General features: G+C 51.0%; 1 protein-coding gene across 1 annotated transcript in view; it reads right to left on the bottom strand.

The window, feature by feature from the left end:
• Nucleotides 1-18,307, bottom strand: part of LOC137415686 (microsomal triglyceride transfer protein-like) — a 295,927-nt gene that overhangs the window by 249,656 nt on the left and 27,964 nt on the right. The window contains exon 4 of the mRNA XM_078783199.1: nucleotides 14,894-15,001. Within this exon, the coding sequence (XP_078639325.1) occupies nucleotides 14,894-15,001 (108 nt within the window). The remainder of the gene's footprint in view (nucleotides 1-14,893; nucleotides 15,002-18,307) is intronic.

The raw sequence follows: 18,307 nt of genomic DNA, 5'->3' as shown, positions 1-18,307 counted from the left end.
GCTGCACATATATATATATATATTGTTGCGGATATGGGATTTGGCCTCCATCCATATCCGCTTGTAAATACTCCCCAACTATCCCCAATCCCCCATTCCCTAGTCCCATTGTCTGTAAACAACACTCTGTAGAACCGACCTTCCCCTTTTTCCCCCATTAAATGTCGTACCCAGGTTCACCGCATCTCACGTAGACAACTATAGGACATCTTGCTAGTTATTCTTAGTCTATGTCAGTTAAGGACTCGTTTCCATTAATTCTGACTCTTCGTTGCACCAGAATGTGATTGTATGGCACCATTAGTAAGTTTAGGACCTCCCAATACCTCCCCGCATCTCTTCCTCATGGAACAACAACACCAACAACAACAACAACAGCGGCGGCGGCACGGCGGCGGCACGGGGAGTGTGCGTCCTCACTCCGGCTTGGTTAGCCGCCATTGAACATGTGCTCCGACGGGGTTACCACGCAGGGGCTCGCCGTCAGCTCCTCGTCAAGGGCGGAGCCCGGTAACCCCCCGCACCCAATAAGAAGCGGCGGACCGATTCCATCTGGGGCGGAGCTAACGAGCCGAGGGCGTGTCACTCCCCGCTGGGCATGCACAGGAAGACGGAGGTGACGTCAGATGCGCCTCAGCTTGGAGAAGAAAGGACGCCACCTCCTAGCGCTGAGAAATACCTCCCCGCCTCTCTGGACCGGACCGAGTCGATTCTGCCCCTGAGCCAAGGTGCACCTTGAGCTATCGACTGCCTGCCCTCCCCTGCCATCAATCCCTGTGTGAGTCAGTCTTGTCCCGTTTGTGGTCTGTCGGGAATAAGATAAGACTGTGTCTAAGTGCCCATCTTGCTGTGCTTTACCTCTTGCCGTGTAATCTAACCGTTCTGCATAACCAATATTATATCCTCCTCCGGAGGTCTTGAGAACTGTACCCCTTGTGTCGTTGCCTTAATCCCAGCCGTTGTGTCCTTTCCTTCATTGATTTAGCATAGCGCGATTCGGCCAACGTTCGAGTGTAATCGGGTAAACTGTGCGAACACGGCGGCCATTCCGCTCGGCCCATCATAACATCTAAGTCGTGTCCGTAACAATTGGTGTCGGGAAGTGGGATTGGACCCGGAGCGCGTTTCACGCGCTCGAAATTATAACGGCGAAATTTGATTGTGTTTTACAAAAATAAAAACCCGAATTTTGAAAGTCGCGCTATGGCAGATCAAGACGGCTGGGTTCCGGTAGAGGAGAGTGAGGCAGGGTCGATCCAGGACCAAATTGAGGGACATGAGGAGAGCGAAGCAGTGAGGTTGGCAGGGTCGCAAAATGGCGGCCTCGCGCACGAGGTTGCGGGCGCGCAAAATGGCGCCTCGCACATAGCTACGGCGGCCACACCCGCTGCACAAGTGGGAGGGATGGCCCAAATGCAGGCCCTCATGGAGCAATTTATGGTGCAAATGCAGGCGTCCCTCAAACTGCAGAGTGAGCAATTGGGGGTAATGGGAAACCAAATGGGGGTAATGGGGAACCGGATGGATGCTCAGGGTGAGCGATTGGAGGGCCAAATGGGGGTAATGGGGTCCAATAGCGAGAAATTGAGGGAGGACATGGGGTCCTATAGCGAGAAATTGAGGGAGGACATGGGGGCCAATAGCCAACGGTTAGAACAAAGGATGGGGGCCCAGATCGGAGGGTTAGGGGGTAGAATAGAGGGATTAGACAATAGATTAGGGGAAATACAGGAGGGGTTAATGGGGGTAGAAAACAGAATGGCCGCTCAAGAGAATCAAATGGAAGGGATGCAAAAGGGGTTAGAGGGGTTAGAAAACAGTATGGAAGGCAAATTGAGGGACATGAGGGACCAAGCGGAAAGGGAAGTTAAACAAATGGGGCAGCAGATAGAGGGGGTCAGAATGGGGGTAGAAACTAAACTGGATGCTCACAGGGAGGAAATGGAGCAGATGAGGGTGGCATCTGGGCAGGAGATGCAAGTGATGGGAGAAGAGATCAGAAGAGGGGTGAGTGAGGAGGTCGGAGGAGTGCGCGAGGAGGTGAGGCACTGTAAGGAGCGCATGGAGAAGGAGGTGAGAAAGGGGACTGTAAAATTGCAAGGTGGTATAGAGGAGTTGACGCTGGGAGTAGAACAACTGACAGTGGGACAAAAGGAGTTGGGGGACCAGGTAAAGAAGAACACAGCGGTAATAGAGGGTTTAAAATCGACACAGAAGGAGATGAAAAAGGACGTAGGGGTAATTAAAAAAGAGTGTCAGACGGTACATGAGGACCTGACGAGGAAAATGGACAAGGTGGTAGAGGTGATGGAGGTTAAAGAGCGGGAGGTGCGGGAGCACATAGAAAAAAATAAAGTGGAGTTAGAGGAAGAACTTAAAGGGGCGCACAAGGAGATGAAGGAGGTGAAGCAGAAATTAGAAGAAGTGGAAGAAGGGGTGAGCGAAATTAAGAAGCGACGGAGAGAGGATAAGAAAGAGATAAAGGAGGAAGTAAAAGAATTGGTCCAAAGTCTGTGTTCGGATCGTGATGATGTGCTCATTAACCGGATGAGGGATTCGCAGGTGATGGAGGAGAAGCGAAGAGAAAGAGGACCCGGTGTAAGTGGTGACCAATATGGTCGTGCGTATGATGCGCCAGGTGATTTAATAAGCTTGGGGGTCGAGATAGACCCGGATGTTCGTGAGAGGCCAAGAGTGAGGTGTATGGCTGGTCCGGAGGGTATGGAACGAGAGGTGCGAGGTGTGGGTGAGCAAGGTTGTGGTGGTATGGAATGGGTAGCGGGTTGCGGAAGTGTGACACATGCATCGACACCAACAGGGGTAGTTGTTAGAGGGACAGGGGAGGCACGAGAGCCCCTTGGGGGTAATGTACTGTGGGGGCCCGGCCGGTTCGGCCCCGCGCTGACCCCGCAAGGGGCGACGCACGGGGTCCGGCAGGCGGGCAACGACTCGCATACGAGGTGGTCCCACAAGGTCCCACTCGCGCCGTATGACGGCAAGAGTGATCTACGCGCGTACCTGGCGCAGTTTGACTGTGTGTGTAAGGGCAACGGTTGGGGTGAGGACGAAGGTGGAGTACACCTGGTGGCCGCATTGCGCGGCGCGGCGGCGGAGGTGCTGATGGCATTACCAGCGGGTGCTCTCACCCTGCCAGCCCTCCGCGACGCCCTAATTAATCGATTCGGCATTGAACAGCAGAGCGAGCTTGTTAAAGCTCAGCTCGCGCTGCAAAAACGCAAGCCCCAGGAAGCCATCGGGGAACTTGCCCACGACATTCGCCGCGCAGTGGGGATCGCACATGCTAGCATGGCAGCGGATTCCCGGGAAAGCCTGGCGCTGGACCATTTTATCCAGGCCCTCCCGGATATTGAGCTCCGGCAACAGCTCGCCATGTGGCGCCCGCAGACTCTGAGCCAGGCGGCTGACGCTGCGGCCCGTTGGGAAGCAGCGAGGCCCCTGGCCCGGGGGGGCGAGCGTCACGCAATGGCGGTCCGCCAGGTGGGACCCCCGATGGAGGGCGGACCCCTTAGGGGGCCCGCCCCCGACGTGAGTCCTGACCTGGCGGGCATGGTCCGGAGGCTGGTGGACCAGCGCCTGGCGGGACCTGGACCATGGCAGGCGGCCCCGGAGGTGGCCCGCGGTGGACCACGAGCGGGTAATCCAATTCGGACCTACAGGGGGGGAAATTTGGAATTCCGGAGACAAGCACCTTATCAGGTGAGGTGCTATACTTGCAACCGTCTGGGTCACCTGGCGCGGCACTGTCGAGCGACGCGCCGGGATGATCCCCGGCGGTTGAGGTCCTCAACTCCGCCCAGGGGGGAGCGGGTTAGCCGACCCCAGACACCCCCCCCGCCAGACCCCGGGAAACTAGAAGGTGTCGGGCACGTAGGGCGGTGTTTGGCAGAAGAGGATGGAGGAGAGCCCTCATTGACGCGACAGGTCATTTATTGTGGCCAAATTGGAACCGGTAGCCTGACAATCAGATGCAAAATTGCCGGCGTGGGGGTAGACGCCGTAGTGGACACAGGAGCTAGCGCCACGATCATCAGCCCTGTGGTCCTTGATTCGAGCGCAGGTGGCTGGGATAAGATCCAGCGCCTGCAAAATTATAGTTTGCAACTTGCTACCGGGGTAACGGCCCCGATCATAGGGCGTGGTTCTGTAACCCTCAAGTTAGGGTCGGTAAGGAGGGAGATAGATGTTTGGGTGGCGGAGGTGTGCGACCCATGTTTAATAGGGTTGGATTTGTTGACTGCCAGCGGTTGTAAAATCGACTTGTGCCGGGGGATCCTGCAGGTGGGAGTAGAAGAGCTGCCGTTAGGGGGAGTGAGCACGGCCGAGAGAGCGGAGCTGGAGGCTTCCGAGGCCGTGACCATTCCCCCAAGGGCCGAGGCGATAGTGCTGGCCTGGTGGGCAGCTCGCCCAACATGGCAGGAGTCCTGCGGCCTGGTCGAACCGGTGGCAGCGCAGTCCATACCGGGTTTAATCGTGGGCCGCACCCTTGTAAAAACGGACGGACCGGTAGTGGCCGTCCGAGTAATAAATATAAGTACAGAACCACGCACTATAGTAAGGGGCACGAGGGTAGCTGGCTGCACCCCAGTTGAGGAAGTCGCGACAGTGAGGGGCGAGAACGTCCAGCCGAGCCGGCCCCGGGGGGAGCCTTCAATAAGAAGTAGGAATTGGCCCGATCCCATTTGCGAGATGGTAAATCGTAGTAGTGTAGAGTTGGGAGGTACCCAGAGGGAGGCCTTACACAAACTGGTTGGGTCCCATTTGGACCTCTTCTCCCTGTCCACTGAGGATATTGGACGTACGGGCCTGGTGAAACATCAGATCCACACCGGTGAGGCCCGGCCTATTCGTCAGGCCGCCCGACGGCTCCCTTGGAGCAAGAGGGCGGAAGCTGACGAGCAGGTTGAAAAAATGCTCGACGCAGGCGTGATCGAGCCCTCGGGAAGTCCTTGGATGTCACCTGTTGTGCTGGTCAAAAAGAAGGATGGGACCACGCGGTTCTGCGTGGACTATCGCCAGCTAAACAACGTGACACTCAAGGACTCATATCCCCTGCCAAGGATTGATGACACCCTCGATGCCGTTGCGGGCTCAAATTGGTTCTCAACTTTGGACCTCAAGAGTGGGTATTGGCAGGTGGAGATGGATAGGGCAGGGAAGGAGAAAACGGCATTTTCCACAGGTAAGGGACTGTATCAGTTTACTGTGATGCCGTTTGGTTTGTGTAACGCCCCCGCCACCTTTGAAAGATTGATGGAGCATGTACTAGGCGGCATGCCATGGCAATCATGCCTGGTGTACCTGGATGACGTCCTAGTACATGCCAAAATGTTCCCCCAGGCAGTAGCTAATTTGGACCAGGTGTTCGGGTGCCTCAGACAGGCAGGGTTGAAGCTGAACCTGAGTAAGTGCACCTTGTTTGCCAAGGAGGTGGCCTATTTAGGCCACGTCATCGGTTGCGAGGGGGTAAAAACGGACCCAGACAAAATTAAAGCGGTAGAGGAGTGGCCCGCACCACGTACCATCAAAGAGGTGCGGGGATTTTTGGGACTCTGCTCCTACTACCGGCGCTTTGTGGCGAAATTTGCGGAGTTGGCCCGTCCCCTCCACCGGCTTACGGAGAAGGGGACGCGATTTAATTGGACACGGGAGTGCCACGAGGCCTTCCAAAAATTGAAGGGGTGTCTAACATCCGCACCCCTTCTAGCTTACCCCACTAGCAACGGGGCATTTACCCTGGACACGGATGCGAGCCAGGAAGGATTGGGCGCAGTTTTGTCTCAGACACAGGAGGGCGTGGAGAGAGTGATTGGTTATTATAGTCGGGCCTTAAGTAGGCCCGAGCGAAATTATTGCGTCACTCGCAAAGAGTTATTGGCTATGCTGGCTGCCATGAACCATTTCCACCCGTACTTGTACGGGCGGAAATTTTTGGTTCGAACTGACCATTCCTCCTTGCAATGGCTCCTTCGGTTCAAGGAACTGGAGGGCCAAATTGCAAGGTGGTTGGAAAAGTTGCAGCAGTACGATTTTGATGTGGCCCATAGGGCCGGGAAAGCCCATGGTAATGCGGACGCACTCTCTCGGCGTCCTTGTCTGGGGGAAAACTGCAAATTTTGTGCGAGACACGAGGAGAGGGAACAATTGGGCGATTCGGACCCGACCCTCGTTGTCCGGGCAACCCGGGTGAGAGGGCCAATTTTGCCACTAACCGCAGATGAGGAATTCGGAACTTTGGCATGGAGCACGGCCCAGCAGGAGGATCCTGTCCTGGGGCCAGTGTTCAATTGGGTCAAATTGGGGCAAAGACCTAATGGGGAAGAGGTCACCCCCCTCGGGGCACAGACCAAGGCGTATTGGGCTCAGTGGAAAACCCTGGAATTGAAGGATAACATCTTGTATCGCAAGTGGGTGGAGGTTCCCTCTGATAAAACTTCCTGGCTGGTGGTAGTCCCAAATAAATTTAAGACCGATATATTGCAACAGGTGCATGGTACCCGCCCCAGTGGCCATTTGGGCAGGACAAAGACGACATCGCAGGTACGCCGGAGGTTTTATTGGGTGAATATGGGGCGCGACATACAGGACTGGTGTCGGAGATGCGGCGCCTGTACTGCCAAAAAGGGACCAGCACGGAGGATGACGACCTGGGGGTCGTCCCCCCTTCAATTACACCAGGTGGGGGCCCCCCTAGAGCGGGTGGCCATGGATATCCTAGACCCACTACCCCGCACCCGCCTAGGTAATAAGTACATCCTCGTTGTGATGGACTACTTCACCAAGTGGCCGGAGGCCTACGCCCTCCCCAGCCAAGAAGCAGGGGTGGTAGCGCAGGCCTTCGTGGAAGGATTTGTGTGCCGGCATGGGATTCCACAGGAGTTGCACACCGACCAGGGACGAAATTTTGAGAGCAAATTGCTAAAAGATGTGTGCAGTCTCCTGTCAATTCGGAAAACAAGAACAACGCCTTTAAGACCTCAATCTGACGGGATGGTGGAGAGATTCAACCGAACTCTAATCCAACAACTGGCACTGTTCACCGCCACCCGTCAGGATGACTGGGATGAACATCTCCCTTATTTGCTCATGGCCTACCGAACCAGCCAGCACGGGGCCACCGCATGCAGTCCAGCGTTGCTTATGTATGGGCGGGAGTTACGGGCTCCCGCCGACTTGCTATGCGGTCCCGTGCCAGACACAGTGGTTAACCCGCCGAGGGAGGGGTACGCACGTCACCTAGAGGAAGGCATGGAGCTAGTCCATGCCTTCGCCCGCCGCCAACTCCATCTGGCGGGGAAAAAGATGAAGCGCAGGTACGACCACCGGAGCCAGGGGAGTCAGTACACTCCGGGGATGAAGATTTGGTTCTTCAATCCCCGGAGGAGGAAGGGTAGGTGCCCGAAACTCACCTCTCCCTGGCAAGGCCTGGGGGTCGTCCTGTCGCAAGTCTGTGACGTGGTAGTAAAAATCAAAATGGGGCCACGAGCCCTCCCTCGGATCGTCCACGCCGACCGGATAAGGCCTTACACCGGCGAGCAGGCGCCCCCGTGGATTGCCTCGGCTTTAGATGCCGAGGCGGGACCCAGTACCTCTGAATAAGGGGGGCTTATTAGTGCCAGAGGACTGGGGGATTGATGAGCGATGGGCCCGGTGGGTAAGGGTGGCATCCCTGCCACCCTTCCCATGGGGGGGCAAATGCGCAATAGCTTATGGGGTGTATGGCAGTGAAAACTAGCCCGGGTGGGTTAGGATATTGATAGGGCCCTAGAAGATGACATTAGGTAACGTTAAGATTAGTTAGTGACAAGGATACCTGTAGTGGGGACGCAGGTAGATTAGTGTGGATTATAATGACGAGGGAGCGCAATAGTTTAAAGGGACGACTGGGAAGCGCAAGTTTCAGAGGGGAGTAGTTAGATGAGATGATGCTGTGTGAGAACTGGACAGGTGTGTGGAGCAGTGTATGAGTAGTGAGTGTTGTGGATCAGCGCGAATGCGCTTGGGGGAGAGAAGGGTGCAGGTGGCACCAGGTGTGAGAGCACAGGTGTGCAAGTACAGGTGTGTGGAATACATGGAGCAGGGAACGAGTGGTGTGGAGAGAGTTGGAGTAAGTGGTACGGAGTGGTGTGCATGGTGCGAAGGTGTGGATGGGGGAAGAGTGGACCCCTTTCACGAGTACCCGGGGCGGGTAGTGTAAGTGTTAGGTAGAGGGTATAGGTAAATTGTGGTTGGATATTAGCATTTGTGGTGCGGTTGCAGAATGGTATTGTGGATGGGTGCATTAGTGTTGTGGAAATGGCTGGGCGTGTAGCCTGTTGGTGTGTGTAGTTGGTTTGGGCACTCCACCACTGTGAGGATGTCGGCCAGGTGAGGCCGCAGGTGGGCTCTGGGAGCCGGTAGAGTTGTGGATGGGGCCCGAGGATCCGGAGGACGGACCCGGGTAGCCCAGTGCCAGAGAGGGCACCGAGTGGGGAGAGCGCCAGAGGGCCTTCCCCAGGTAGATAGGTTAGGGTAAGGAGCAGGTAAGCTCGGAGGCAACTGCAGTGGTGGAGGTGTGCAGGTGGGTAGACCTGCTGGGAGAGCTACACGTCACAGCCCAGAAATTGTGCGAGAGCACCGAGTGTTGAATCGGGGGAGTGAGACCCCAAATTGAGAAGCACCACAGTTTGGTCAATGGGAATTGGTTTTTAGAACCCATAGTGTAAGAGGGCCAATGGATTGGCAGGGAAAGACCCCGGGTAATGTAAAGTTGTTAAAGTCTTTTAGGAAATAGTTAGGATTGATGAACCTGTCGCACCATACGCAGCCACTTACCTGAGGTGATGATGATGACTCCACACCTGTGTTCCTTTGTTCTGTGTTGCAGGAAGTGAGAATTGCTGTTTGGATTTGTGAGACGCATCACGACGTGGATGAGACATTGGGGTGATTCCATCTCTCCCTCCCGAGGAGGGACTGATGATGAATTGGTGATGGCAAATTTTGCTGTTGAGTTGGAGATGGCAAATTGTGATGAGAGTTGGAAATGGCAAATTGGATTGGTTAGGAGGGAGAGAAGACGAATTTGGTTTATGGGAGGAACGGGGAAGACAGTAGGGACGTTTGTTGATTTGTAAAGTAGATGTTTATGGGTAGTGTTGTGTTTTGTGGATACAGTAAGGGGTAAGGGAGGGGCAATGTAGGTTACCTGGTGGGGGGGGGGGGAGGGGGGCGTACGGTAGGAACGTACCTGTCTCACCTGGTTCCCATGTGCCCCCAGTGTGCATCATCTTGTATTGCGTGCACTTTTGCGGCCTTACCACCTTACTCACTTGTCTTCTTTTTTTGTCTCCCACCTCCGAGGATCTGGCTTTGGGGCAGAGAGAGAGGAGAGAGAGGTGCTGGCTCCGCAGTTGTGGGCCTGTACTTTCGCTGCTTGCTGCCTGGATCGATACACCATATGGACCGCAATTTTTGTGGCCGCCCACCATGGACCGCAGTTCTTTTGCGGGCAAGCACCACCCGTTGATGGACCTATGGGTCAACGTGGCACCTATGCCAGACAGGTGAACCACTTTTAGTTGGCCCCCCCTGACGGCCACAATTTAGAAATGGACGCGGTTGGCGCCTTTCTTTATTTTCTAAGGAAGCTAGAAGGCCAGGTGCTTCAAGAAGGCAAGACCAGCGGCAGAACATCGGCCGGCTGCGACACCACCGGTGATTGTTGAACACTTTATTGGTGCACCGGATGGTGCTGACTGTACATGATGGGGTGGTGCTTTTGGTGCTTGGATGGGGTGCTCTGCACATTATTAAAGGCCGTAGGGCCACAGAGCACTCGTGGGTTGGTGTATCGATGCTGGCATGCGTGCTCTCTCTATGCATAACATCTGCATGTGTTCCTCCAAAAACAGGTCCTGGATCGTAGTGTAAATATCAGTGTAGTCTTGTATAAATGATGCTCCCTACCGGCTGTATGTTTAGTTTGAGGATTCTTTCCGCGATTCGGTTATCCTGTGGGTGTGTTTCTGTGAGGAGAAGGGTGCAACGTCGCAGGGGGACATATTTACTCATTTGTGAACATCTGTAAAACTGTCACACTCAGGGTTGAGTTAATAGTAGAGGGAACTACATTTGAGTGCCACACTAACGTAGGTAAAGATTTATCGGGTCGGGACGCCCCGAGGTAGAGAAGGGTGCAATGTTGCGGATATGGGATTTGGCCTCCATCCATATCCGCTTGTAAATATTCCCCTATTTCCCCAATACTCCCCAACTATCCCCAATCCCCCATTCCCTAGTCCCATTGTCTGTAAACAACACTCTGTAGAACCGACCTTCCCCTTTTTCCCCCATTAAATGTCATACCCAGGTTCACCGCATCTCACGTAGACAACTATAGGACATCTTGCTAGTTATTCTTAGTCTATGTCAGTTAAGGACTCGTTTCCATTAATTCTGACTCTTCGTTGCACCAGAATGTGATTGTATGGCACCATTAGTAAGTTTAGGACCTCCCAATACCTCCCCGCATCTCTTCCTCATGGAACAACAACACCAACAACAACAACAGCGGTGGCGGCGAGGCGGCGGCGCGGGGAGTGTGCGTCCTCACTCCGGCTTGGTTAGCCACCATTGAACATGTGCTCCGACGGGGTTACCACGCAGGGGCTCGCCGTCAGCTCCTCGTCAAGGGCGGAGCCCGGTAACCCCCCACACCCAATAAGAATCGGCGGACCGATTCCATCTGGGGTGGAGCTAACGAGCCGAGGGCGTGTCACTCCCCGCTGGGCATGCGCAGGAAGACGGAGGTGACGTCAGATGTGCCTCAGCTTGGAGAAGAAAGGACGCCACCTCCTAGCGCTGAGAAATACCTCCCCGCCTCTCTGGACCGGACCAAGTCGATTCTGCCCCTGAGCCAAGGTGCACCTTGAGCTATCGACTGCCTGCCCTCCCCTGCCATCAATCCCTGTGTGAGTCAGTCTTGTCCTGTTTGTCTGTGGTCTGTCGGGAATAAGATAAGACTGTGTCTAAGTGCCCATCTTGCTGTGCTTTACCTCTTGCCGTGTAATCTAACCGTTCTGCATAACCAATATTATATCCTCCTCCGGAGGTCTTGAGAACTGTACCCCTTGTGTCGTTGCCTTAATCCCAGCCGTTGTGTCCTTTCCTTCATTGATTTAGCATAGCGCAATTCGGCCAACGTTCGAGTGTAATCGGGTAAACTGTGCGAACACGGCGGCCATTCCGCTCGGCCCATCATAACATCTAAGTCGTGTCCGTAACAATATATATATATATATATATATATATATATATATATATATATATATATATATATATATATATATATATATATATATATTGTTGCGGATATGAGGATTGTATTTTTTTTATTGTGTGTTTTATTAATATTGCTTTATTCTGGACCCTCCTGCCTCCAGTGTTGTGTAAAGGTCAAAGGGCGTCCCATAATTAGTCCATAAAGCATACACGTCAGCCAATCATAGATTTCCCCCTGGTTGATAGTTATATCTTTATTATGTGTATTAGGGTAAGGCCTTGTCTTCCATTAAGATGACACTCCATTGCACCAAGTGAAATAGATAGATTCCTTTCATTCCCCATTCCCACTCCCAAAACTTTCATTGCCAAGCCTCGATTGCCAACTACATCCCCTCCAAAACCACCATTGAACATGTGCTTGGGTCGGGGGAGAAGGGCGTGCCCGCCCGTCGTCATCAAGGGCGGAGCCAGAGGGTCGCGCGACCAACCAGGGCCGAGGTGAGCACACCAAGGGGCGTGTCCTAAAGGCCGGCGGCTTGATCGCCGGAGGCATTATAAAAGCGCACGCGCAAGGTACTGCGTGAGATGAGAGAGAAGGGAGATCATCCAGCAGCGATTCTTGTCCAAGGGAGATCATCCAGCAGCGATTCTTGTCCAAAAGAGATCATCCAGCAGCGATTCTTGTCCAAAGGAGATCATAAAGAGAGATCGTCCAGGGAAGCACACCAGCCTGCTATTCGTCGCCTTGCTCGCCAAGGTTGGACTGAGCAGTAGTTAACAGCAAGAAGCCTGTTGTAGTCCTGGAAAAGCGCGCGACGTCCACCGCAGCAGCAGCAGCAGACAGCAGCAGCAGCGGCGGCCACAGCAGCAACAATAGCCGCTTGGGGCCTGGACGGCGGTTTTGAGCAGGGCCGCGAAGGAACGGCGGCTGTTAAACGCGCCGATCGTGCTGCAGTACCTTTGGACCTTCCTCTCCCTCCAGCCATCCACCTCCTGCCTTTCCATCCTCTTGTGTACGTGAGTTTGTTTTGTTTGTTCTGTCCTGGGTATTTAATTAAGCTTGTATAAGGAATTTGCACTGTGTCTCTAAAATCTTCTGTATATTATTTTATTATCTTTCCTTCTCCTTGGTTATTTTGAGCCTGTAAATAGTAAATAAATTAGATTCGTATTTCCAACCTTTTTGTCTGCTTCTTCTTCACATCCGTGTCGCCTTAGTCTTTTCCCTATTGAATATCTGTGGCGCGATCCGGCCAACGTTCGGGAATCGGGTTAGTCGGGGTAACTGTACGACCGCGGGGCCATCCGCTCGGCAAACACAACATCTTATCCGCGGGCCGTAACAATATACAGTGGAACCTTGACTTACGAGTTTAATTCGTTCTGTGACCGAGCTCGTAACTCAATTTGCTCGTTTCTCAAATCAAATTTCCCCATTAAAATGCATTGAAATGCTATTAATCCGTTCCAGCCCGCCAAAAACCACACCAATTTTTTTTAAAATATACAGTATATATAAAAATATCTCGCGCTTTATATTTCACCTGTATGCAGCATACAAGTTGGCAGGATGGCCTGGACTGGAGGTACGCACACTTGACTCTAAAGTCTAAACTGTCCAGCCTGGGTTTGAATCCTGACCCAGCTATAACCTGTCATGGGTGAATCACAGGCAGGGTGATTCATCAATGTGTGTACCGCTAAACTGGGCACCCCGTTTGCGTCCCATTAGTTGTTGGATGTTGAGGATCTCACCGTGTCTTCCACAAAGAGAAGGCGCGCTATCGCCGGCACTCTGAACAAGTTGTGGCCTGGCATGCTCTTCTCCTCTGCCGTTATATACGTCCTCCTCGGCATCTTTTTCCAGAAGAGCCCTGTCTCGTCACAGTTGAAGATTTGCTGGGGGATGTATCGTTCGGCTTCTATCAGTTCGGCAAAAGTTATAATAAAATCTTCAGCTGCCTTCACATCCGCCTCACCAAGTCGACAACACGCACACCTCGCTCATGTTTTTCGACGATTGCGTGTTTTATATCCAAGCACATCATCCTCATCTTCTTCTCAGTACTGCCCTTGGCACTCAATTTCTTAGGACCCGTGGTTAAAACTAAGAAATTTTCCAAAATAACCAAAATGCGAAAACAAAACAGCAGCGATATACGGCAGAAATGCTTGCACGGCAAGATAACCACGTGACCGGAACCCACCTGGTGGGGGGTGGCGTAAGCTCCAAAATAACCAAAATGCGAAAACAAAACAGCAGCGATATACGGCAGAGATACTGTACTTGCACGGCAAGATAACCACGTGACCGGAACCCACCTGGTGGGGCGTGGCGTAAGCTCCAAAATAACCAAAATGCGAAAACAAAACAGCAGCGATATACGGCAGAGATACTTGCACGGCAAGATAACCACGTGACCGGAACCCACCTGGTGGCGGGTGGCGTAAGCTTGTAACTCGGATCTCGGCTCGCATCTCAAAGCAATAAACCGCCCGAGCGACGGCTCGTATCTCGGAAAAGTCGTAAGTTGCTGCACTCGTAAGTCAAGGTTCCACTGTGTGTATATATATATATATATATATATATATATATATATGTATATATATATATATATATATATAGTATATATATGTATATATATATACATATATATTCGTTAGATTAAATAAGACGCGGACGTAGCTTCAGGACGTCGATCTTTAATTGTCGACAAGCTTTCGACCAACAAAGGTCTTCTTCTGAGTCAGCCCCAAGTTCGACGGAAGTGACCGTGACGCAAACGGTCACTTCCGTCGAACTTGGGGCTGACTCAGAAGAAGACCTTTGTTGGTCGAAAGCTTGTCGACAATTAAAGATCGACGTCCTGAAGCTACGTCCGCGTCTTATTTAATCTAACGATTATATATTCAATACAAATGAGACGCCCTGCTCGTACTTTGGAGTTTCTACTATTTCTTACAGTTATATATACATATATATATATATATATATATATATATATATATATATATATAGTTTAGGACGATTACAATATTGGTGCTGAGCTGAGCTCGCCTCACCAAGCTAGTATATATATATATCCATATACATATATATATATATGTAAATATTATGTAAGGTTTTCACAGTCCACAAATGTCTTGAATTCACATTTAAAAATAAAATTCACCTTTTGAAAATTATTGATCAATATCAAGTATGTTAATATTGAATGCAGCATTAAACAGATTAAATAATTAAGTGTTCAGAGAAAAAGTGGAGTCAGAAACTCCGGTTATAAGTTAATCCCAATTACGAGTTATGTGGTGTTCGGGCCTCTACAGCCAAATATATGCATCTCTTGTTATTGAAACGTTTTATTCATTTAAGGCATTCATTCAATTTGTTTTCCACAGTTTTTGTTCACAAAAATTATCCCTACATAATAAACGTTTCATTGCAATATCTCGAGAGCAGGTTTTCAACCATGTGTCTTGGCACATATGCTCCAGGTTGCACTTATCGGTAAAGCGGAGGTTGCTATAAAGCACGGTGTTGGAAGATAATTTCACATATAATCAAACCTTGTGAAAAAGAAAAATTGCATTGACTGTACAGGCGTGTTACCTCTATTGTCTCTCCAACTATGGGTTGCAACTGAAACAAGCTGATCAAGCCTCTCTTGAGGTTGACGATCTCCTTAGGCTCTTGATTCTTCACGTAAATTGCATGAACCTGCAAACACAAAAATCAATTCAAACAAACGAGAAGCTTTCAAACAATTTGTCTTCATTAATTTGTCGTTTTCCAACAGGTATGCCATAAGCCGTGACCATTCATTGTTCAACGCTGTGACTCCAAGGGAGCAAGTAACAATTTTTTATTAATGAAATAAGGTATTTGTGTTTTACAGCATTGATTGACTTGTTGCTATGAGAAACACAAGCCTCGACTTTGTATGCAAAAACATAACGTGCAAAACACAATAATTCGTGTTTTGATCTCGCGAGATCTTGGAGACGGCGGCAGGGATTTTCGAAGCTCCACATGGTCTCCACGTTTTTCGAAGTTAAGTCTGTTCACAATTGTATTTTGCCGAAACTGTATTTATCTTTCGGTGTGTGAAGTTATTGTGTGCAACTTTGGTTGTTTCTCGGTGCTTATCTTTCATAAATTGATCGTCTGTTTGCCGTGTCGCGAGCAAGGCCTTTGCCGCGTCGCGAACGATTTGAAATCGAAGTTAAGTGATTGTTCCCATTTGTATTTTCGTTAAAACTGTATTTATTTATGGTGTTGTACGTATATTGTGTCCCGACGAAGATTTTTCGGTGCAAATCTTTCATACCTGTATTGAAAATCGAGTTAATTCGTGTCGTGTCTTGAGGCCTTGTACAGTGTGCACTGTACAACCTTGAGGCTTTGTTTTTCTCAGCGGTCCGTCGTTTGTGATCCAATAACTTTCGTTCTCTGTATTCCCAGTCTTTTCACCCATAGCCTACTTCCTTGTGTAAATCTCAACTCAAAAAAACAAACAAACAAACAAAAAAAAAAACATTTCCTTCTCTGTTCTCATTCGTTTATTCATTCTTATTCGTTCGTTCGTTCTTCGACCCCGTGTTTCTCCCCCATTTCCCCAGATAGTTTTCACTCATTAACCTTCAATGTTTACACTTTCCCCTCAAGTTATGTATTCCGTCATATTTTATAACACATTTTTCTTCTTCTTCTTTAAAAGGCTGCTTTCGACTTGCTCACCAAATCAATTCATCCCCAAAAAAATATCCATCTCCTATAGTGCCTTTTTTCTACATTCCCTAAACTCTCCTGCACTCCATCCTCCATCCAGCGTCCTTAAACGTATTTTTAACTCGAAGGTCACAATAAACTCATTTTGCAATAAATGTTCGTTTCCCATAAATCGTACACTTTCAAAAATCCAATCTCACCCCTCCCCTCCAAATCTTCCCCATAACCCCTCCCCTCCAAATCTTCCCCATAACCCCTCCCCTCCAAATCTTCCCCATCACCCCTCCCCTCCAAATCTTCCCCATCACCCATCCCTTTCAAATCTCCCCCCTTGCCCCCTCCCTCCTAAACTACCCCCTCACCCCTCCCCGCCAAGATGCCCCCTCGCCCCTCCCCTCCTAGACTCCTGCCTCACCCCTCCCCTCCAAATCTCCCCCATATCCCATCCCTTTCAAATCCCTCCCCTTGTCCCTTCCCTCCCAAACTCCCCACTCACCCCTCCCCTTCAAATCTCCCCACCCTCATTGCTTCTCAATTTCCCCCCTCTCACTCCCCCTCCTCAAAGCGTCCTCCCCGCTTCTTCCCGCTTCAAACTCTCACCTCCATCTCCCCCAACCTTCTGCCTCGCTCTTCCCCCTCCTCAAATAACACCTCATTGTGGCTCACCCAATCACCATCAAACCTTTTGTCCGCCCCATCCTTCCCTTTCTCCGAGCTATTCTGAAATCTCTGACACACCTTCAACAGCTCTCCCTACCTCTTCCACCTCTTCCACATCTTACCCTACCCCTCCTCCCCCCTGTTCTGTATCTGATGCTCCCCCTTCCTCTTCATTAACGGTATGGACCTCAAACATCCGGGGCCTTCGTTCAAACTTAACTGATCTCTCCATACAGGTTGCTTCTGTCAAACCAGACGTGATCTGCTTAACAGAAACTTTCCTCCTTTATGATGTCTCTGATTCCATAGTATCTCTCCCGGGCTACTCCCTCCTCCGGTATGATAGACCTGAGCCTCGTCCTGGAGGCGGGGTTGCTATCTTTATCAAAAACTCTCTTCCTCACTCGCCCTGCACTGCACTCTCTCCACCTCACCCCCAGGAATACCTCTGGCTACGGCTTCCCCTTCGCTCCCACCTCTTGTTCATATGTGTGTTGTACCATCCACCAAACAGTGATGACTCCATCTACATCTCGCTGTCTGATGATATGGACCAACTTCTATCTACTCATCCCAACTCTCTCTTCCTCATATGTGGTGATTTCAACTGTCATCATGCCAGTTGGCTGGGTGTGGGTACCTCTCTCTCCAGCCATGGCTCCTCAGCAAAGGACTTCTGCGACTCACTGGGACTGACACAATCTGTCAATTTCCCGACCCGGATCTCAGTCAACGGAACATCTTCTCTTCTGGACTTGGTTATGACTAACTTCCCTGAAAATGTCTGCTGCTCTTCTTCTGCTCCGATCGGATCATCTGATCATGTCCTTGTTAAAGTGGACATCTCTCTGACCATCCTCAGGGAGCCTGCTCAGCGTCGACGAGTCTGGCATTTCACTCAGGCCAACTGGCACGGTCTTCAAGCAGCCATCAATCATCTGGACTGGTCTCCCATCTCTACCACCTCTGACATCAACTAATCCTGGGAATTCTTCCAAAGTAAATTGCTCTCTCTCATGCACAGATTTATCCCATCTCGTCTTCAGTTGTCATACCCTTCCTCCCGTCCATGGTACACGGAATCTTGTGGTGAGGCTGTTGCCCAGAAACAACTTGCCTTCGTCTCCTGGAAAGCAAATCCAACGGAAGGAAATCTCATTTCCTTTCACAAAGCCCGAAACAAGTGTGTGTCCACCCTCAGGAGAGCCAGGAAACAATATCTCTCCGTTCTCAAGACCGAACTCTCTTATCTGTCTCCCTCTTCCAAATCCTGGTGGCGTCTGGTCAAATCCGTTTCTGGTGTTTGTTCCCCCTCCATCCCCTCCCTTATCTCAAACGGCTACACAGCTGACTCCGCACATGAAAAAGCTGAATGCCTCAACTCTGTGTTTGCCTCTAAATCTTGTGTCCCAAACCCATCCCTCTCTGTACCCACCATACCCAGTCGTACCCTGCTGCTCCTGGACTCCGTGTCCTTTCCTCCTGACAAGGTGGAAAAGTTTCTGTCAACCCTCGACTCTGATTCTGCAACTGGACCCGATGGCATCAGCCCACGGGTCCTAAAATCCTGCTCTGCTGCTCTATCTCACCCTCTCTCTGTTCTCTTCACCCTCTCTTTTGCTCAAGGTCAACTGC

This window comes from Myxine glutinosa, chromosome 8, assembly GCF_964187855.1.
Source record: "Myxine glutinosa chromosome 8, kmMyxGlut1.1, whole genome shotgun sequence".
Classification (NCBI taxonomy): domain Eukaryota; kingdom Metazoa; phylum Chordata; class Myxini; order Myxiniformes; family Myxinidae; genus Myxine; species Myxine glutinosa.
This window is presented reverse-complemented; position numbering and strand designations above follow the sequence as displayed.